General features: G+C 43.8%; 1 protein-coding gene across 29 annotated transcripts in view; it reads right to left on the bottom strand.

The window, feature by feature from the left end:
- OBSCN (obscurin, cytoskeletal calmodulin and titin-interacting RhoGEF) overlaps positions 1-21,713 on the bottom strand; it is a 171,166-nt gene that overhangs the window by 14,856 nt on the left and 134,597 nt on the right. For 28 of the 29 annotated variants that reach the window (XM_082278968.1, XM_082278994.1, XM_082278970.1 and 25 more), the window contains 14 exons: positions 10,645-10,905; positions 8,193-8,310; positions 7,733-7,866; positions 7,274-7,386; positions 5,877-6,045; positions 5,216-5,297; positions 4,484-4,684; positions 3,888-3,948; positions 3,167-3,244; positions 2,855-3,027; positions 2,291-2,317; positions 1,849-2,001; positions 1,093-1,138; positions 597-674 (listed from right to left, as the gene is read on the bottom strand). In XM_082278968.1, the coding sequence (XP_082135094.1) occupies positions 597-674; positions 1,093-1,138; positions 1,849-2,001; positions 2,291-2,317; positions 2,855-3,027; positions 3,167-3,244; positions 3,888-3,948; positions 4,484-4,684; positions 5,216-5,297; positions 5,877-6,045; positions 7,274-7,386; positions 7,733-7,866; positions 8,193-8,310; positions 10,645-10,905 (1,694 nt within the window). Of the gene's footprint in view, positions 1-596; positions 675-1,092; positions 1,139-1,848; positions 2,002-2,290; positions 2,318-2,854; positions 3,028-3,166; positions 3,245-3,887; positions 3,949-4,483; positions 4,685-5,215; positions 5,298-5,876; positions 6,046-7,273; positions 7,387-7,732; positions 7,867-8,192; positions 8,311-10,644; positions 10,906-13,074; positions 17,353-20,944; positions 20,988-21,713 lie in introns of those variants that run through there. The other variant, XM_082278989.1, reaches the window with a different exon arrangement.

Here is a 21,713-nt window from a genome sequence, read left to right as displayed (position 1 = left end):
CTTGTGACTGGGGGAAACAGGACTCTGTTAGAGACTTCCAAAGTCAATCTGGCCACTCAAAACAGATGGAAAGGAGTTTTTGATGGGAAGCATCAGATGAGAGAATCACTACTGCAATACAACCTACAGTGACTTAGGCCAGCAGAAGAGCTTCGACAGTACAGGAGGTGGGATTCCTCTGCTCTAAATTCTGCCATGTGGGGCATCTCAGTTGAAGCTGGGCATCTCCTTGCAGCCAGCAGAGAGAAACTGGCATGTTCAGAAGGCAATCAATCCAATTATTTTGGGGAACTTAAGGAAAAGAGGTGTTTTCTTGGGACATGTGTGTAATTCAGGTCCAATTGCAAAGGCAGCTAAGGGCACCTAATTTAGACACAACTTTGTGTCTTACAGGCACCTGCCGGGGTCTCCAGGCTGCAAAAGCCTAGATAATTAATTCCTGACACATCCATCTCTCCTGGGCTTATTCCCAACTCAGAGCAATGCTCAGATCTCTGCTGAGCTCGCGATCCAAGCCCAAAAGATTTTCAAAGGTTCAGGTGCAGTTAAAAACAGATATAACTAAACAGAATCAACACAGATTAAGGGCAACTCACCTGCCATTTGCTCCGAGCCACAATGAATTTGAGCTGCTTGGTATTAATGAAATGAGCTGCTTCAAGAGGGACATTATGCTGCCAAGTGGAATGAGAGGAAAATCATTGGTTAAAAAATCCTGGCATCATTTTTTGAGAAGTTTTTGTGGGTTTTTTTAGAATTCTCTCTTTACACAATTGTTTAATTTAGGAAAGCTACAGTAGATCAAATCCTGCAGTCCTTTCATAGTTAAATGCAGACAAAATCAGCTTTTCAGTGCTAAAAGCAAGCCCTGTTCAATACATGCTATTAAATCCTTTTTGCTGTTGTTAATTTTTAACTCTTTTCCTTGGTGATTTAAGGCTTTGGAATTTAAACCATAACTTTGGTCTGCAAGGCCAGTTTCCTTTCTGCACTGACGTGATAGAACAAGAGGAAATGGCCTTGGGCTGCACCAGGGAGGTTTAGATTGGATATTGGGGAAAACTGACAGATCAAGGACCAGGACAAACTTACCATGAACCACTTGTGGGAAAGACAGTCCAAAGCACTCGGCCTGGCTCTGGTAAGAGAACAGATCAACATTTTAGTAGGAAATCACCTCCAACAGCAACCACTGATCTTCCTGGAGGTGCTGCTGCACCCTCCTACACTCTGGAGTGTGTCCTTAGGTTGAGAGCTGAGAAGCCAACAAGACACAGCAGATTCCAACCCAAGGTTTCCTTCCCTGGAGGTGAAAACATCCTCCTTTTTCGGTCTGACGCTCCCCACAGATGCTCGGGAAGAGCTCATGGCTCTCTGCAGGGGTTCAAGGGTGTCCAGATCAGCCCTGAGAGTGACTTTGCCTCTTTATGTGGCCAGACTGAAAATAGCTTTGGCAGCAGGAAGAAAGAGTAGAAATGAAATTAAAATCAAGTGCCTGTAAATATGCCTTTGAGCCAACTTTTGTACTTGAAATTGCTTAATGAATGTGGTCAATGTCATTTAATTCTTGCGTAACTCCCTCTGTACCAGTCCGTGCTCTTCCCACTCATCTGTGTCATTCCAGAAACTCCTCTGCCTGCAGGAGGCAGGGAGGAAGGCCATCACCCCACCAGAGAGAGGCCAATTTGGCAAATATCCGAGTAGTGGGTTGGGTAATGGGGAATAATAAAGAAGAATTAGGGGAAAATGCAGCATGTCTCACTCAGCTTTCTACTTTTTCAAACCAAGTGATGAGCTGGGATGTGCCCACTGAGACACCAGCAGAGGGATGCACAGAAGGGCACTCACTTGGGGTGCTGCTGCAGGATCCCTTTCATGAAGTCCTTTGCATCTTCACTCAAGTGAACAACATCAGGAATGGTCCATGAAATTTCCCCGTTCTGGATATTTAGGAGAGTTTTCCTGTCGTTCTCCCCAGCAAACGGAGACTTGCACGTGAGGCTTGTTTATTAACACCATAAAATGAAAGGAGACAGGTTTTAGACTTCTATTTTCTGTTCAAATGACAGAAGCACAAATGCTTACGTGGGGTTCTTAAAAATCTGAGGGATTGGGCCTGGGACTTGCAGTGTTCGTGAGGAGCAACCAGAAAAAGAAAGGAGGAAACCACAAAATAAATTGTCCTTATTATGGAAGGACTGAATGCTCCATTCAAATCCCTCACTGAAAAGTACAGGAGGGCTCTGATGGACAAAGGGTTATTGAGGGAGTGTTTCCAGGATTTATTTACCTTAAATATGTGATGACTCCAACAGCCCTGAGGAGAGAGGGAACACAAATGTCATGTTCATCACTATTTATCCATCCTTTTCAAGCCCCTCTTCCTGCCACTGGACAGCCTGGAACAGCAAGACCACCTTCTCCTCACCTTTCAAGGATAATAAATCCCAAAAGCTATTGTTTTTTCCATTCATTTCCCCCCTTCAATATTTTTAAAACCTGTTCTCAAGCAATCCTTCATTTTTAAAGCACAGGCAGAGGAAAAGGCTGAAAATACTGGAGTTGTTTGCCTTTTCTAGAAAGCCCTTTAGGATCATTGTCTCTAGTTGCTGCCTGGAATAGAGATCATCTCCTCTAAGATGCTCCTTTGCATTAATTAGCAGTCAGAGTTCAACTATGGCTGAAAATAATTATACAGAAGGAGCTTTAAAGAGCCCTGATGGCTTTTGGATTGTCAGCATTCGCTTTCAGTTCCCTGTGTTATTATCACTGCTCCATTTACTAATTAACAGCTAATGGAAATGCAGGCCATTGAGGGCCTGGAAAAGCTTTTTAGGAAAATGAGAGAGATTACCAGATATCAGTTGCTTTTGACACTGGTGACTGGGAAACAATTTCTGGGGCAACAAACTCTGGAGAGCCATATTTGCTGTACTGAGGCTCCACGGGTGTGATCCTCTGGGCAAATCCGAAGTCACAGATCTTCAGGTCTTCCCTCTCAGGATAAACCATGAGGATATTCAGTGGCTATTGAGTGAAAAAAAAATAAATGGAGGAATTTTTCTTGTGAGAAGGGAGTATTTTCAGTTGTAAGATTAACTCAGAGAACACCCATTCCCTGGCCAGCAAGAGGCTGGGAAAAGCCAGACCTCCCCTTGCACATTACCTTGATGTCCAAATGAAGGATGTTGTTGTCATGAAGATATTTGATTCCTTCCAAAATTTGCTTGATATACAGTTTGACCTAAGAATTTAGTCAACTATTAAACAAGTATTAAATAAACAATTATTAAATTGATTATTGTGAGATTAAATAGGAGAGTCCCTGATTTCACCAAGATTTGATCTTTAAAGGTCCCTCCCAACCCAAACCATTCCATAATTCTCTGATGTTTCCCTCTGAGAATTTCTAAAAAAAAAATCAATTTTACCAATAAATATCGGACACCTGGCTACTAAATGGGAGAAGTAAAACATTTTGCACTTTTAACACCAAGGATCTCAAAAAAATCCCTTAGAAACCATAATTTCAGCTTTTCTTTTAAAGACAGAAAGGGAGTAGATAGAATATAGTTATAAGGGGATAAAGTGGTATTAAGTAAGTGGAGATACAGGAGCTGCAGATGACAAGAAGCAAAGAAATTATGAAAATAGAGCAAATACAGTCTTTTTTTAAGGCTGAATGCAGTGCTGGTGGTCAAACCCACTGGCTGTTTCCAGTTATTCCACAAAGAAAGCCAGCTTAGCAGTGGAAGTTGACAGGAACACATTGTAGGGGCTGATTCTGCTTTGAGAGGTTATCTCTGGTTCAAAGACATTTCTCGTCTTCCAAAAGGAAAATGCAGAAAGAACCAACTCTGGACTTTCAAATGAGAGAGGGAAATTACCTCAGCTTCAGTGACCACACTCTTCTTGAATAAACGGTCCAGGAGCTCTTCATTGGAGCATCTGGCAGTGGCATTAAGGGACAACAGAACTACGTGGAAAAGCTTGTTTTGATTGTGGAGCCACCTCCATGGAGCCAACAGCAGAATTCGCGAGGTGATCTCAGGCACTGTGATGGCCATGAAAGTCTCTGCTGCAGCAGAGTCCTTGCAGAACTGGGCTGCTCTAAACCTGGTATCACTTCTGCTAAAATCTACCTGTTGATTTTGGGGTTTCTGCTCTGCATTTCCCTCATGCTCACCCAGACTGAATCTCATGGAAACAGAGCCCGTAACTTCCAGATGTTTTAGAAAAGAATTTTGGTGCTTAATAACTCATTCACACTTGTGTACACAAGTCTGATTTTTCTCACCCAGCAGAAGCCCAGGACTGCAGTGGAGCTCTCACAGAGCTGTGCTATCCTGCAGTGCAGAGAAGGATTGTGTGCCCTTTTGTCTCAGGAAAAAAACCCAAAAGTGGTTAATTGCTTAGATATTTAATAAATGAGCTCTACCCAGTACTTCCCAGCCTCCTCAGACAACTGCACAGAAAAGGATACAACTCCAGAACCAAAATCAGTGTTTTTCGTGTTTCAAACTCATCCAGGAGCCTGGTAATTCTGTCGTGGGACAGAGAGGCAAGAATATCCCTCTCTTGATGCGCTCGAGCCTTGGTTTTGCTCCGCAGAGGGATGAATTTGGCAGCACAGGACACCCTGTTCCCTTTGTGCACCACCCGTTTCACGAAGCTGAAGCAGCCCCTGTGCAGGAATCGAAGGACAAGCCCTGTTCAGACCTGGGCTGAGAATTGCCCACACCCTGGCCTTTGACAGCTCCCTGCTGCTCAGTGCTTCAATTCTGCGGCATAAGAAGCTCATTTTGCTGTGTGTGAGGTGCTGTTGCCCTCTCCTGGCTGTCTCCAAAGTGAAGCAACGTGTTCCCATCAAGGGAAAAGCTGTTGCGGGTGATGCAGGCTCAGGCTGGTGCTCTTGGATCCCTGGGACAGACCTGATGTGATGGGATTGGGATGCTCCCACTGCCAAGAAGCCATGCCCAGGCACTAATCTGTGAGCCTTTGGATGGTTTTCTTTCTGGTTGGAGCTGTTTGCACCGTCCCATCCTCTATCAGAAACCTCAGGAAAGCATTCTCAGCACACCTGGGAGTGTCCTCCCACATCTGCCTTTACTTCCACCTTTTCAGACTTTTCAGGACCCACCTCTGCCTCAGCAGCTCAGATGGGCAACGAGATATTCCCTGGTAGTGATGCTGTACAGTTGGAAAATTCAATTACCTTCCAATCTCCTGCTTCACCTCATAATGGGAGTGGAGCTTTCTCCTGGTGGCCACTTTCTTTCCTTCTTGGTCTTTCTTAGCTTTGGAAAGGAAAATATAAGGGTGAAAATTCAGACAACAATGCCTTGCTAATAGTGTGCAAAGTTATTACAGGACAATTTAAGGAAGGAAAAATTAGAGGGGTCTTCTAAATTTCTACAGAGAATTAAGTGGAATTGTTTGAGAACAGAATGTGTCTAAATGGACTTTAGGGTTGCCCATGCAGCTGGCCCATCCATGAAAGTGTTCAAGGCCAGATTTGATGGGGTTTGGAGCAACCTGGGATAGTGGAAGGTGTCCCTGCCCATGGCAGGAGGTTGGAAGGAGATGATCTTTAAGGTCCTTTCCAACCCAAACCATTCTGGGATTCTGTTTTATCCTGGATCCCACCATACTGACCCTATATAAATGCTCTACAAGGATACAGAGCAGATTCCGTACAGGTACCAGAACATGACTGCAACAAATTACGTTTGGCAGTGGAAGCAACTCCTGCAGCTGAGAGGATGGCATTGCCTGCACAGCTGAGAGGATGGCATTGCCTTCCTGGCTCAGAGGATGGCATTACTTTCCCAGCTCAGAGGATGGCATTGCCTTCACAGCTGAGAGGATGACATTACCTTCACGTACGACGAGCTCTGCTTTGCACAAAACCTCCCCTCCTGCATTTTTGGCAACGCAGGTATAAACACCACCATCGTCCAAGGCAGCATTGTCCACGACTAAGAAATACATTGTTCCTTCCTTCCCCTGATGGACCCTGTCGCTGTCTGTCAGCAGTGAAGTGCCCTGAGGGAAGGAAATGACATTTTGGCACTGGAAAAGCCAAGATGGAAACTGATGTTTCCGCTCTTCAAGAAACAAGATACAGGAGCAGAGGTACAACACAGAGTGTTTCCGTTAGCAAATCTCACAAACAAAATGGTGCCCAGGGAAGTGGTGGAGTCACCATCCCTGGAAGTGTTCAAGACACAACTGGATGTGGGTCTGGTTGACAAGGTGGTGTTCTGTCAGACATTAGACTCGATGATCTTGGAGGTCTTTTTCCAACCTTAATGATTCTGTGATTCTCTATATTCATACATGCTATGAAGAAAGGGGCAGGATGGAGTGTGTGTGATACAGAGCAGATTGTGAGCACTTGCAAAAGGTCCCTGTGGCAGTAAAATGCAAGATAAAAAGAAATAATACAGTGCAATATGTACATATATGTATATAATACCGTCAACGTGAACTGATGCAATCCTGTTTTCCCACATAAAATCTCTGTTTCTGAGCTTTTCCTTATTAAACTGTAACAAAACTTTAAGTTAGAGTAAATAACTCCACGGCAGCACCAGCTAAGTGCTTGGTGGGAGCTAAAAGGTACCAGATACTAGAAATTATTAGAGAAGAAATGAAGGATAAGACACAAAGCATCATCTGCTAAATCCTTGGTTTGCCCATGGTGTACATCATGGTACATCATCATCAGTGTCCTCTCTAAGAGCTTCCAGATGAGGATTGACAGGGCAGACTGGGGCTCTTCAGCATGGAAGGGAGGCTCTAGCAAGATATTACAACAATATTGTAAGGAATAATAAATTATTTCCCTCCTTTCTATGGGATACTCATTAGTCACACTGATTTTACCAAGTAATTGCAGGAAAGATACAGAGCCTGGAAGTCACACTGACAATGGGAATGAACCCCTCAATCCTATCCCTGCCCCCAAATTGCAGCACACATCTCAGTGGCACTCAGGTGGGACCAGTCTCCCTTGCTGCTCCTCTGGGTCCCTAAAGCCACCTTGGTTGCCCTCTCTGCAAAAGGATCCAGGGTGACACGGTGGCAACACGGGGTGGGATGCACAGGTGGTGTTTCAGTGAGAACAGCTGGTTCCACAAACTCTACAGACACGACCCAGGGTCAGTGTGAGAGGTGTGGGAGGAAAGAGTAGGAGAAATTCCCTGTGGAATAGTGCACTACAGTCCCTCCCATGGTCCTCATCCTCAGCCAGAGAAGAGTCTGCACTCACCTTAAACCACAAAACTGTGGGCTGAGGGGTTCCTTCAATGACTGCCTGGAATTTGGCACGTTCCCCAGAGTTCACCTGCACATCCTCTATTGTCACTTGCATGTAGGGAGGACCTGGTGAGACAAAAGGGTTTGCTGCATGCACAACACTGCAACTTCATTCCCAGTGTGCTGGCAGAGGTGGAGTTACTCAAACGGGATTTATAGGACAGGCCATTTAGGATGCAACTGTAGTTTAAAGTCAAATCAAGAGGTAAAGCAGCAATTATTTGGGGTTCTCTATACTGGCATTACTTTTAGGCTTCTTATCTTCACACTTATCTATTACTTTTTGTTTAATAAACAGTTACCACACAAAAGATCAGAATATTTAAAAAAAAACAGTCATCAGGAGTTGTTACCAAAAGAGAAGACAGTGACAATCATGGGATTTAGGAAGGGAAACAGTGTTTGATCTTACTTGTTGGAGTTTTCTCCTCAGTTTTATACACACGAGTTCTTTCCGTGGTCTCGATATAAACTTCACTGCGCACATCCCAGACCACATCTCCTTCTCTCCTGTTCCAGCCTCCTGCCCCTGCATCTGGTGACGTTCTTTCAGGAAACCCAAGAGAAAAGATCATGGCATAGCCACATACAAGAGGTGCAGGATTACACCCCGCCATTGATCTGTTTAACCACAGACAAAGAGTTATTTGCTTAAAATTAATACAAGAATTTTGGTTTGGGGAGGATTAATTTCTCTCCAAACTTCTTTTACCCTTCTTTGACAAAGCATTGCCACCGGGATTCTAAAAATAGTAACAAACCTACAAGAATCTGTTAAGGTCCACCACAGAGGATTTGCTTTTCTTGCAACAAACTCTGCCACTTTCAGAAATCCACATGTGTTACGTGGAAATACTGAGGTGGGTATTTACCTGTCAGTGGGAACAGTGCGTTCCTGAGCGCTTTCACCTCCAGCATCCGCCTCTTCCCGGGAGGGAGCAGGGCTGGGCTTCGGCACCCCTGGTTCTTCAGCTGGAACCTGCCTTTGTGCTTTGGGTGGCAGCAGAAATTGGGCAAGTTAGACACACCACCCATGAGAGCACGCCTGAAACCCAGAGGCAACCTTTGGAGCCAGCTCTGTTGTGCCTTGTGCCAGAGCTGAGTCCACCTGACCTCAGCTGGGTGCAGTCACTGAAGGTTAGAGGAGAATTTGGCGCTTTTGCAAAGAGCACAGGAAGCAAAGGGGTTGGACAACACCAGAGTGGTGGCACTTGGCTGACTGGGCTAAACTGACTTTTCTGCAAGGAAACACACAGAGACAAAGGTGGGAAAAGCAGTAGGGACAGGGGGAAATAGGTCAGCTGGAAGGATAGCATGGGTTCACACAGCCTTTACAGGAGATAATTTAACTGTGTTTCAGTTCCAGCTCATGGCGGTGAGGAAATCATGGAATCACAGAATCATTCAGGTTGAAAAAGACCTTTAAAAACAAGTCCAGCCATCAACTCAGCACTGGCAAGTCCACCACTGAAATGCACTCCAGGGAAACCCAGTGTTAGCTTTGTACACATGAGTTCTCCCATTAAACTTTGCCTTAGGACAGTTCCTGACTCACTGCTGCGATCACAGGCAGCATCAGGGACATGAGTGAGCTCACACCAGCATAAACTGGTGGTCCTGCCCAAGGATGTGACTGATATGGAGGTAATATGGACTCTTGCAGAGGACCTGGTAATGTTTCATCATCAGTATTGCTGCACCTTCACTGGAAAATGTCCTTGTACTGTTCTAAGTTACACCAGAGCAACGTTTGGCATCTGGGGCTTGAGGAAACCAAAAGATGGTGTAGCTTGATGGCTGTTTCAGTTAATTTTCTTATTTTATTATTAATTATTTTATCAGGTATAGCTTCAAAACCTGGTTTGATCTCACGTTCCAAAAGTACTGGTTGTCTTTTGATATTCACCATTGGAATTACACCATAGGATAAAGTGCATCATCTCTTTTTCATTTAAGGAGAAAACATTAAATCCAGAGGAGTTTTCTATCCAGCAGGTAGGAATATTTTAGGGAGCGCTCTAAGGATGTTTGGTGCTGGCTGGTTTTGGAAAAGAGCAGCTGTTTCTAGAAGTCACATAAAGCAGCTCTATTGGGATGGAAAACATGGAAGGCATTACTGGATCAGAGATCCCAGGTTCTGGGACTGTGCTTTCCTACCACCAGCACTATTGAAATATTTGCCTCCTTTTTATTTAAGGCATGTGATCATAGAGAGAGCTGTCAAGTCTCCATCTGATTAAAATAATTCCCATAACATGTTTAGTTTTGCTCAGATGAAAGACCTGCCAAACCATCTCATTCACTATTGTATTTTCTCTGTAGCTGTGACTGGGGAAATAATCTGCTAGGTGACATTTTACTTAGGATTTTTGGGTCATCCCACTTCACCAGAGGATTATTTTCAAAGATGATTTCCTACTAGAAAGGAAAAAATGTTTTAAAGCCCCGGCATTTTTTTATGCTGTTGTTTTGGGTCTGATTCCATGAACAGCTTTTATCCTTTATAAGTTTAAAACAAGAATACTTATTTTTTTAAAGAGTTATCTGGAGTTTGAGGGCTGAAGGCTGCTTGGCATTGTCCTTTCAGTTAACAGTGGTGGAGAACAGTTATTGTGACTTGACACAGAGACAGCTTAGACAAGTTGTTATGGCAGAAGCAGAGTGGAAGGGTTGTCGCTCATCCCTGATTTTTTAAAAACAACAGAAAGACAAAGGAGTTGTTCTCCTGGCAAGACACAGCCACACACATGGTTGGGTTTAGTCACACAGGAGCTGCAAGGAGTCTGTCCGGGCTCCAGGGTCAGGGAAATGCAGGTGAACTTGATGCACTCAACCCCCTGGAAGGCCTCTGACAGGAAGGTGCAGGATATTAAAGATATTTCCAGCTTGTTTATGGCAAACAATAAAATAAAAGCAAGCACCCTTACCCACCCCACCAAATCAAAACCCAAATGACTTCTCCGAATGTAAAGGAGGGATCTCACCCTGCCTTCTCCCCCAAAAGTACTTGAGGCAAGACCAGGGACAAAGCCCCAAAGGTGGAAAAAATGCCCTATTCCTTAATTTGGGCAGGTGATGAACCAAACTCTACTTCAGACATGGTTTTCAAACACCTCCTGTTTCCAGAAAGATCTGCCCCAAACTTAGATCCAACCCCAACCCACCCCACCACGTTTCTTTGGGTCTGAATGCCCTCTCTTAATCTTCATCTGCTCAAAACACAATGACAGAAAAATGAGGTTAAAAATATTGTTACTGGCATGTTCAATATTTTTCTGTCTCTCAACTCCCAGGGGACATCTCCCACATTCGTGCCAAACCTACCATGGCCTCCAGCAGTCTGGGTTTGGGTACTGGCTTCATGAACTATCACAGAGGGCCCGGCTGCTGTCCCTGAGTACTCTGAAGGAACAGACCCAGGAGGGCCAAGGCCAAGGCCACCATCTGCTCGCATGCCCGGGGGAAGAGTCACCAGCAGTGATGCCGAGTCCATGAGTTTTTTCAGAGCTGTCTTGATCTCCTTATCAGCACGCTGGAGCGAGGCCTGCACAGTAGTCTCCGTGTCTGACTGGGGGGAAGTCATTCCTACAGACAAGAACAACAACTTTTCTCTCTTCAGGGCAGAAAAGAAAACAGCAGCACCATCCAACCCATGGAAATATTTGCAATCGTATCACTTTCCCCTCCTATGTTGGAGACAGAGGAGTAGAAACTCCTGCAATTAAAGGAGGCTTTGATTTACAACCCTGGAAGAGACTAGGTCTGGCTTAATTGACAGAGATTTTAAGATCATTACCAAAAGGATCACGAGCCTGTGTTCCTATAGTTAAAAGTAAAATTGTACACTGGGTGTTCTAGTGGAGGGTTTTAAATATAATTGTGTGATTTAATATAGTTTAAGAATGTAGATGGTATAAGAGAGATATCTGTATGTGACACGAGAAGTTATTGGTCAAGATGCAGCTGCATTGCAGTGAGAAGTACCACAGGTGATAGCTCATAAATCCAAAATAAAGTGTCATTTTAAATGTCTGTTGTATTAGAAAGTTATAAATTATGATGTAACTCTAAATCTTGTGACTAGTCACCATTATTCGGAGGTACTGTAAAATCTCACGCCTCGACTGATGCGTTTGTTATTTTAAACAATAAATCCCTGCAATCGTGTAGTCCCATCCCTGAAAGTTATTTCCTCTGATGAGTGAACATGCGGGAAATTCGACACTCCTAGAGCAGGGAGTTGACGAAGAAATGCTTATTCTAGCAAGAGGGAGCGTAGCTAAGAGTTAAAATAAGAAAGTTGGCACAAAATGCTTTGGAAAGTTGTATCTCAGCAGGCTGGGGACACTGTGCCACACTGTGTGCACCCCTGGCCTGCTCCCAGACAGTGGAACAAAGGATCCATCACCCAGCTGAACTCAACATTGGTTGATCTGTCAAAAATACCTTTATTAATCCTAGAATCACAGAATGTCATCAACTGGAAGGGGTCTACAAGGATCATCCAGTCCTACTCCTGCCCCTGCACAGTCATCCCAACAACCCCACTCTGTTTCAGGGATTGTTATTCAAATACTCCTGGAGTTCTGGCAGCTTTAGGGCTGTGACCATTCCCTGGGGAGCCTGTTCAGTGCCCCAGCCCCCTCTGGAAAAAGAGCCAATCACTGGATAAGACCACTGAAATGAACCCGTTGCACTGATACAGACCCTACATGCAAGGAAGAAGTTATCTCACAGGAAAGGAAAAGGAGCAAACGGTATCAGCCTCATCAGTGATTCTGGGAAGGGCAGGGGAAAGAAGGGAGGGCTGTTCTTTTTCATCAAAGTCTGGCAGAAAAGCCACTTTTTGCTCCAGGGTGATGCATTTGTCCTACTTCACGATATCTGAATACTTCTGCTGGGTTTGGATGTAGAAGGCTGGGATGGGATCACAGACTGCAGGAGCTCATCTCACCCACTCTGCTGCCTGATAAACCTTCCACAAATCCTGAAGAGGCACAACGAAGGCGTGGATGAGACCTAGGGAAGCTCCCACGTAATCATGAAGACAGAAAAAATGCAGGTCAGGTTAAGACAACTGATCACGTTCATGATGTGACTGCTTGCCAAGCAAGAGAGAAAACTCAGACCATGATGTGGTTTGAGAAAAAAATAAGAGTATTTGGAACAAACAGCTCTGACTTGTTTAATGTCACTTGATGAGGAAATGTATTCACAGGTGCACAGATATAGAGGTTATATATAATCACAGATCTCCCCCATGCTCTAATACCACCACTTTCCTCCCTGCTTAGGGATATTACACCACTTTCTTCCTTCTTTAGGAAACTGATTCAGGCTGAGGAACTTTAATATCCCCCCAGATAAATAGAACTAACAAACACCACAGTAGTGACAGCCTGTAATGGACAGCCAACCTCTTTCCTAGCTCTAAAATCTCAACCTTGAACCTTTCCACCCCACATCTCCTTCACTTCATCCTTGGGAACTCAAGACTGACACTTATTTTGAAGCTCCAGTTCGGTTTCAGAGAAGAACCCAAGAGGATGTGAATTGTTTAAGATTCCTGAGTTGGAAATATCCCTAAAACTGTTTTTTTTCACTTCAGCTCTCCTGAAACTGCCCATAAAAAGGAGCCAGAGCCCAACTGCATTAATATTCTTGGATTGCAATCCAGCTCCTGCTGAAGTCAGCGGGAGAAGAGGATGAGCTGATGGAATATCAGGTGCTGTAACAAAGGACACAGAAATCCAATGAGTTCAGTGACAGCTGATGCAAGACATTTATTGATATAAACTCAGCATCTAACAGCGTATCTTGCACTTGACTTTTTTTTGTGTGGTTTTTTTCCTTTTTGTATTTCAAGCAAACAGAAGTTTCCACTTTATTAATACCCATTTACCTCCAGGAATTTCAGTAAAACATTCATTGTATTAAAATCTTTCATACAGCTGTATCTTTTCATCTACAGGAAATAAATCCCCACACATCTCATTAGTTATCTACACAGTTTAATCACTTACAAGCATAATTTTTAACCTCTAGGAAAACATTTTGAAAATATATGTATTGAACTTCTCATAAACCTTTCACTTTTTGAACAGAGCCCTGCATAGGATTTTAAGAATTCTCTTCAATTGATTCTCTTTTGCTTAAATTTCAAAAGAAAATGTAAACAGATGTTAATTGCTTTGAGCTAATGAATCAAAGTATAATTATTTCTTCTATGACCCTCTGAAGTGCAGCCTTAGAGCTTCTTTAGAAAAACCTGAGTGCCAACCACAACAGGAGGAAACCTCCACATTCCTTTACACATCCTCATTAACTTTTGTTTGAATATTACATTTTTTGAAGACTATCACAGGGCAAATTCTTTTCTCAGCAGTATCTTCATAAATCTGAATCAAATCCACTTCCTTCTGTGGAATTATTCTAGATTGATACTGGAATAACTGAGATCAGAGTCAGGCTCAAAATAAAAGAAATATTTATGGCTTTGAAAGCATTTCCCCGTTGTGTGTGTGTTACTTTCCAATGTACAGTGCAATATATGAAAAAAGCACTAATATATATATCCATCGTATTGCTTCATTATAAAACAAACAGTATAAACCAAGGAGATGTTATAAAAAACGGGATAGTACCATAAAGGAAGCTTGATTTCCTTCACCACTGGAAAAGCATCTTATATCATGAAGGTAGTGCACACGACATCCTGAGTGGATGCTGAAAGTGAAAGGCTGTGAAATCAATCTGTTCATTTTAGTCAGCACAAGGTGCAGCTGCAGAAGGAAAAAAATAACTTTTCTACAAGCACCTTTTGTGAATTCAGTCCCTGTTGGCAGGAATATTGCCCCAAGCCTCCAGAACAAGCTCCTCTATATCACCTGGCTGGGAAACACAGAGCCAACATCATCCATTCATTCCCAAGGCAGAAAATCACTCCACCCTCTCTCTTCATGCTGCTTAGAAATTCAACTGTGTCTGAGCATTTCTGGTTTCCCTAAACCATAAATGAAAGCAGTTTCTACTGAACATTGTTAACAGAGCTCAGCTGGGACAGGGTATGGGGACTTTTCACCCCACATCTCTGTTACCAGAGAGAGCCAGTGCTGGGTCCTGCTGAGACCAATGACAAACTCATCTGACTCCAACTGGCACCAGGATATGGGCCTGGGAGCTCATCTCTTTTCAGAGCAGCTTGTTGAAGGTCTTGGCAACAACCATTTTTGGTGAAGCCAACAGAAGTGGGCTGTGCTCAGTGCACCTCAGCCTCCCCCTCATGCAGCATTCCCGCTGCAGAGCTCCAGAGGAACCCCACAGTCAGTCCCTCTCCGAGGCATCTCGACCTTCCTGCTTACAGTAATACAATGCAATTGCAACTGGCAGCCCAATACCTTTGGAACAGATCTGTGTTTCAACCGAATGTTTAAGGTAAAGCTCTCTTTTGTCTTTATTTTTTTAAAATTGTCTTTGTGCTCCTGCTACTTTGCCGTAGCTCAGTGGTAAATTCCTCTTATCACATACCAGGGACATCATGGATCAATCTGTTAGCAGGAATGTTTCACCACTGGCGTGTTCAGGAGAACAAATACTCATCCAGTCATATTTAGTGACAAGGACCACATTTGTAGTTCTTTGTACGTGCTAATGTTTGATTGCAGATGCAGAAATCATTTTGTGCAGCACTTTAATCTTTCAGTGCACCTTAAGTAAATTATATTTTAAAAGAGATGTTTTATAAATCCACCACACTAGAATGCAGAATAATGAAAGCTACATTATCAGACAACTAGGAAGTGGATTTGAAAATATCAGTCATTTAGAAAAGGTAGTCTTTTTCATGTAAAGCAGAAGAGAACAACAAACCTCTTGCTTCCTCATGACAGTGGGACTTCCACCACTGACTAGAGTCAATCTGGGATTTCAACCAAAAGGCCTGAGCAGCCCTTTGAATCCCTGGTATTTGTAATATTTCCTATATATCTCATTATAAGGCAGAAGGTTAAAATAATGCAACCAGACTGTGCATGTTGAAAGGTTTATGAAGAAATTTTGGTAGGGCTAATTGGTGTCACAAGTGTAGAGCATGGTCAAAGCAGAGTGAAGCTTCATGACCTTTGGGCCCACATGGTGACAGGAGACACCTCCTGTCCTGGGCTGCTGAAGGATGCTGAAAAGCTTAGATACTTTCACCTCCTTGCCACACCGTAAACTGGCACATGAAACAATTTTTAAGTTCATGGACAAAAAAGCACTTTTGCATCTATATTTCTGTCATAGGTAGAAGAATCAGGCTTTTCCTAAACCTCCCATCACTGCTCCACTATGGAATGATACATGTTCACCTAGATCAAAGCCTTTAAAGTTACAAACTGTTCTGACAGACTGTTCCCTTTAAGACTGGAAAAGCTGGACATATATTTAAATACACTTCCCTCTAAGGTATTCCCTTGTACTTATTACCTCATAACTTTGCCACCAATTCCCCTTGCTTACAACAATTTTGATTATTTATATTTTTTTAAAAAGCTGCTTTCTTTGGTGTTAAAAATTATGCTTGCATCCGCTCAGCTCTGCGAGAGGTCTTCTGTGCTGATGTGCAAGGTGACAGGCTCGCCAACAGTCCCGTAGCTGAGGGTTCTCGTGGAAACTTCAGTTTTAAAGCTGGACTGCCCGTTGTCTGCTGAGCGCTGGACCTCGGTGCAGAACGAGGGTTTCACCGTGAAGGAGGGGCCGGGAGGAGCCGCGCGGGAATCGCTCACACGGAAGGAGATGTTGGAGGGGCCCACGGACTGCACGCCCGTCACCCGAGAGGCTGACACGAACACACCCCCAGGAACGTGCTCCTCATACTGGCTGAAGAACCTCTGCCTGGGCTCGGGCACCACGGGCCTCACCAGGTTCAGCAGCACCGGCTTCCCGATGGTCGGGGTCGGCTCGTTGATCTCCGTCTGCAGCACGGAGATCTCGCAGGGCTTCTCTGCCGTGTGCTTCTGATCCTCACACCTGTAGGTCTCGCCTTCTTGAGGGACATAATCCTCCAGGTCCTCCAGAGTTAAGAGTTTGCCGTTGTGTGTTAAAATCTTGCGGTCCCGGGTGCTGATGTCGTCTGTGTGTAGCTCCTCTGGCTCATCCACTATGACGTTGTCCTCTTCGGGAAGGATGTCCTGTATTACTTCGGGTACCTCCTCTCCAACAGGCCAAGACACATCCACTTCATCGACTTCTTCCTTATCCTCTGGACTTGCCAGGGAGAACAGAATTTCGTGTTGGTCTGCGGCAGCTGTCCCAAAACTGAAGACCAAAGGCTCACCTCCACAGGCAAGCAGAGGGGAGGCAGCATCTGACCCACAGTCAGCACTTGATTCCTGTGGGCAGCTCTTTCCTTCAGTTCCATAATCCATAAATGAATCACTTCCTAGTTGCTCAGAGCCACATGGGGAGTTTCTCTCTTCGCTGCTGACTTGAGGTCCTTCCTGCTCGGTTGTGTACACCAGAGGCTGGATGTCACCTTCAGAGAGACCCTCATTTGGCAGAGATTTTGACTGCTCCACCAATTTATTGTTGGAGTTGTTTGTGTTTGGATCATCTTCTGGGGAGTGCTTTGGCCTTGAGCTGGGAAAAGTGAATGTTAACACCCCTGAGTTATCTTTTTCTTGCTTTGCTGGAGAAGAGCCTCTTTTCCTTGTGGGCTTTGGTGATTTTTTCACCTTGAATTCAATTATTTCTTCCACTTCGACCCACTTGGGCTTTTTCTCTTCCCCTGTGCTCTCCACGACGACGTCTCTTGCCGCTGCCCCTTGCATGTCCTCGTGTTCTGTGACATAAAGCCTGGGAACAGCAGCAGACTTTGGTGCTGCCTCCTGCTCATGCCTGTGGACAGGCTGCCTGATCTTGGAGACATAAACTGGCTCCGGAGTCGGCTCCGCCCATGGGGAGCGGGAAGGAGAATGACCTGAAGGAGAACGTGCAGGAGAAACCCTTCCCCTTTGTCTTGGGCTCTTCACCACCGTGGTTATGGTCTCCTCTCTGATGGCAGAAAGGGGTGGAGTTGGCGGGAAGACGAGACTTTTCGGGGAGCCACACTCCACCAGCACATGCCATGGTCGGCCAAGGCGCCGCAGTGGGGTTAGTTTGGGGAAGCATTCCAGCTTTTGGGGAAGCGGTCATTTTGGGAGGGACACACACAACGCACACACCCACATGCCCATTTCCACTTCCTGATCCAGGGAAAACCCCAGTGCCCTTGTCCCCAGGGAAAACTCCAGCTCCATTAATGTCCTTGAGTGTGAACACACAACGAGCATGAGAAGTGCTCCAGCTGAGAAATGCTCTGCTGGGTGCTGCTGTATTTCATGTGCTTGTGTTGACCTCCCATTGTGCTACTTTGGACCCCCCAAAATTTTAAACACTCAAAGACTTTATCCTTTTCCTGAGTATCCTTGGCTAAAATCCTAATTCCACCCACCTCAATGGTTAAATGCCCTTTATTAAGGTAGGGTCATCAGCTTCCTAATAATATTTAATTAATGTAACATATCTCTATCTTGTTTATTACAGACTCTTTTGAGACCAGAGATCTGCATTTCCACATGCAGAACACAGAAAGGGGTTAACCCTTAACATGTGGACACCACCAGGAAGAGAAAGTTAGAACATTTCCTGCACAAGTCATCTGTCCCAAAATGTATTTATTTTTACTCTTCATAATACTATTAGTGCAGACACAGCCTGATCCTACCACCTCCAATAGACACAGGAATACCAAGCCAAATTTGTATGCATAATTATGATTTCTCAGCATATTTCTGCTGGCTTTACTTTATATTTTTGACTGAAGTTGGGCTGGTGGTAGATGCCTCATACCTGGAAACATTCAAGGTCAGGCTGGACAGGGCTCTGAGTAGCCTGATCTAGGTGAAACTGTCCCTCCTCACAGCAAGGGGTTGGACTAGATTATCTTTAAAGGTCCCCTCTAACCCAAGGCCTAACCCCAGGCTTCAGTGCTCTTAACTTATATATTTAACATGCAGTTTCTCCTGCAGGTTTCTCCATGGTGTTTCTAACATGGAAAAACTTCCAGGTAAATACAGTGTTTTCTTGGCAAGCACAGGGAAGCTGATGCTCCACATCTGCTCCAGTGGAAACCACTGGAAAAGCTCATTTTGTTTCTGTGTTGAGATTCTGTCCCTACCCCCAAGGAATGGGGTTAAAAGCAAAGAATTAACTGAAGGGTCAAACAGTGGCCAGAACTGAGATTATGAATGGAGACTGCAGCTTTTTAATTCCTCTCTTCTTCCTCACCATTCTCCAGTCACAGCCATGTGGGGCTGAAGGTCACCCCCTCTGCTCTCCAGCCACCTCTGCTCTGGCTTTTGCACTGAGAGACAGGCAAGGGTGGAAAGAGCCCTTGAGAATGGAGAGCCCATTTATAGCCATCGTGGAAGACCAATCCTCTTGGGTTTATTTGCCTTTCTCATCTTGCCTTTCTCATCTTCTGCTCCTATCTTTGAAAACTTGTACTTCTTCCTCCTCTGGAGATCGGATTTGTTTCCATCATCAATCTCTCCCTTTGAGGACATGGTGAGTCCAGGACTGGATCAGCTACAGGGAGATTTATTTCCTTCCAGAGCACCCTCTCTTCTACTGCTCATTTCCACTGTTTTACTCTTTTCCCTAAGTTTTCTGCAGTTTTTCCATAGACCTTTGGGGTCTGTGCAGAGCCTTCCTACTAGCCACGGTGCCTTTCTGGATTACACAAAACTAAATTATTCTGGATGAGAATGGGTGCTTGCAGTAGACTTTGCTCTATGTTGTAAAGTTAAAATGGGTTTTTTGGGGTCTGGGATTTGCATATATGGACATTGTTCAATCCCGTCTCTCAATTGTCAATTATTTTCTGCCACTAGTTTTAAAGCTTCTTCTCTTCCTCAGCTTGCAACACATTAAGAAGAGTTGGAATCTGCCCTTACAGAATTATTCCCAAACTTTCGTCCATCACTATCCCAGCTCCAGTTGAGGTCCACTCTAATTTAAAGTTCGTGACCACAAAAGGAGGGGAATTTCTGTCTGAGATCCCACTCCTAAATTTACCAAACTCCTTTGGGGCTGCAGCCTGTGATTTAGGAATCCCTTCTGGAGCTGTCCAGAGCAACGTCCTATGGAATTTAGATCTCAGAAATTTAGAAATCAGCTGAACTGATGGTATTTTGTATTAATTTAGATTACTTAATCCACCAATATTAATGCTGCCGTTCCAGATCCAGGCACAGAGATGCAGATAAATGAGATTTACCAAGTTGTAGATGTGGTCTGACTCTGAGATTTCCTCCTGCTCATGACTTTCTCAGGATATTTCTGAATGTGATATAAAAAAATATTTCTCTGTTCAGTTGCCCCATTCTGAATCCTGGTCCTTGAGGCAGTACAGGTAAAACCACTTTACTTTTCTGGTCTTTGCAGGATGAAAAGGGTCTAATGACTGGACATTTACCTGAGCTGATGTGCAAGAGAGAGGGGCAAAGGCAGAGCCCCTTCCTGCCTCTCCTGTCTGCTCTCTGCCTCATCCAGGTAGAAACTTCTGGGAGGGGGGACAATTTATAAACCACTGCCTCCAAATGGGCCAAGTGCATGGATCTAAAGGAATAATCCTCACAGAAAGTAATAAAAGGGATAAAAGGTGAGCAACTCTTAACAGTCCTTTAGTTGCAATTTTATGTCTAACAAAAATAAAATACCTCAACTTAAGCCTCCTGTCCCAAATCAAGGACAGACTTTAGCAATAGTACAGCTGTTGAGGGAAGGCATTTCCCCAAAATATCCATTGTAGAACTGCTTACTGCCCTCAGGACATGGTTTGAGTGGCTTGGAGATGCTCTGAAATCCTGTCACAGGCTGGTGTCCCCCTTCCAGCACATGAAACAATTTCATTATGTATTTCTTTATGGTACTTAAGAAGATGAATTAAGATTTTAATGGCTACTAAGCTTCTAGGCTACATATGGCTGAGAAAATAATGCTTTTAGCAGCAATTAATCTTTGTAGTTTTATAGGCAGCCAGTATAAACCAGGCTCAAAATACCCAAAAAGACCAAGTTATCAGGACAAATATTTATATTAGAAATATACAGACAGAAGGGGATAAAAATACTCATCTTCTTCTGCTTCATCATACAAGGCTTTCCTGAACAATTAAAAACAGAAAGCCAGAAGAAATCACTGTAGGCTCTGAGATATTTGTTACATTTGTAGATATTTTCAGGCAGACACCTTTCAAAGCTGGTTTCATTCAACACTGAGAGTCAGACTCCACCTTCCCGAGCTCTTGTGCAACTCTATCAGTGCTCAGGGGAATATTTTTCCATGTGTAATATCATAAAATAACTGCCCCAGGCTGTGCCTAACACCAGTGCTGCTATTTTTGGAAAAGAACAGAAGGACTTGTTTTTGAGGTGAACACTTCACATGGCACAGAATTCCGTGGGATCTGGCGGGCTGGGAATGAACACACTTGCATAGCCAATGAACACAAGCTTGTTACTGGATCATGCAGAGGCAGCAAGGCAAAAAACCACAAATGTTACCCCAAAAAAAAAAAAAAAAAAAAAAAATCAGCACTTACATGATGATGGTTTTCTTGGGCACTTTAGTCTCTTGTTCAGTGACTACAAAGAGAACAGTATGAACAGCATGGGGTTAAAGAAAGGCAAAAGCTGAAATGATTAAATTATCTTTGCTCAGATCATCAACATAAACTGGAGTGAAAAATAACCAACTGTACCATCCCATCCATGCTTTCTGTGGTTATTTCCAGCATCATCTTTAGTGTTTCTGACCAGTAATGAGAATTCAGAATGCTCTCTGAATGTTTAGATTTGAAATTAAATATTTTGTGGAGAACAATTTGGCAAAAGCTGTTTATTCTACCATTTTTGTTTGGCAGGTCAAAGCTAGAAAACAAAGTCCTTATTTAACTTTTTTTATTGTATAATAAGGTAGTGATGGTGTCAGAAACCTGAAAGTGCCTCCATCTGGAAAATCCTGGAGAGCTGAAATTCTTGAAACTGTGATTTCACTTCCTAGAAAAAAAGAGTCTCCCCAAACACTGAATTGTGGCCAAGTTTTTGTGGACTGGATGCAAAATCCAAACTGATAACAATGAAAATCCTTAACTAAATCATTATCATCAGCATCAAAAAAGCCCCCAAATCCCAGGAAGCCCAGGAGAGCCCTGTGTCTGCTCCTGCTCTTTTTTTTGCTCTAATTTGCGATTTTTCCTGACCCTTCTCCCATAACCAACTGGAAGCTGTTGATGCCTATCAAGATCAAAAGTAATGATTTCATGGGGTTGCAAGTATTTCCTAAAACTGACATTTTTAAAAAGTAGAAAG

This window comes from Coloeus monedula (genome assembly GCF_965178545.1).
Source record: "Coloeus monedula genome assembly, chromosome: 1".
NCBI lineage: Eukaryota > Metazoa > Chordata > Aves > Passeriformes > Corvidae > Coloeus > Coloeus monedula.
Note: the sequence above shows the minus strand (reverse complement) of the source record. Positions and strands in the feature narration are given on the sequence as shown.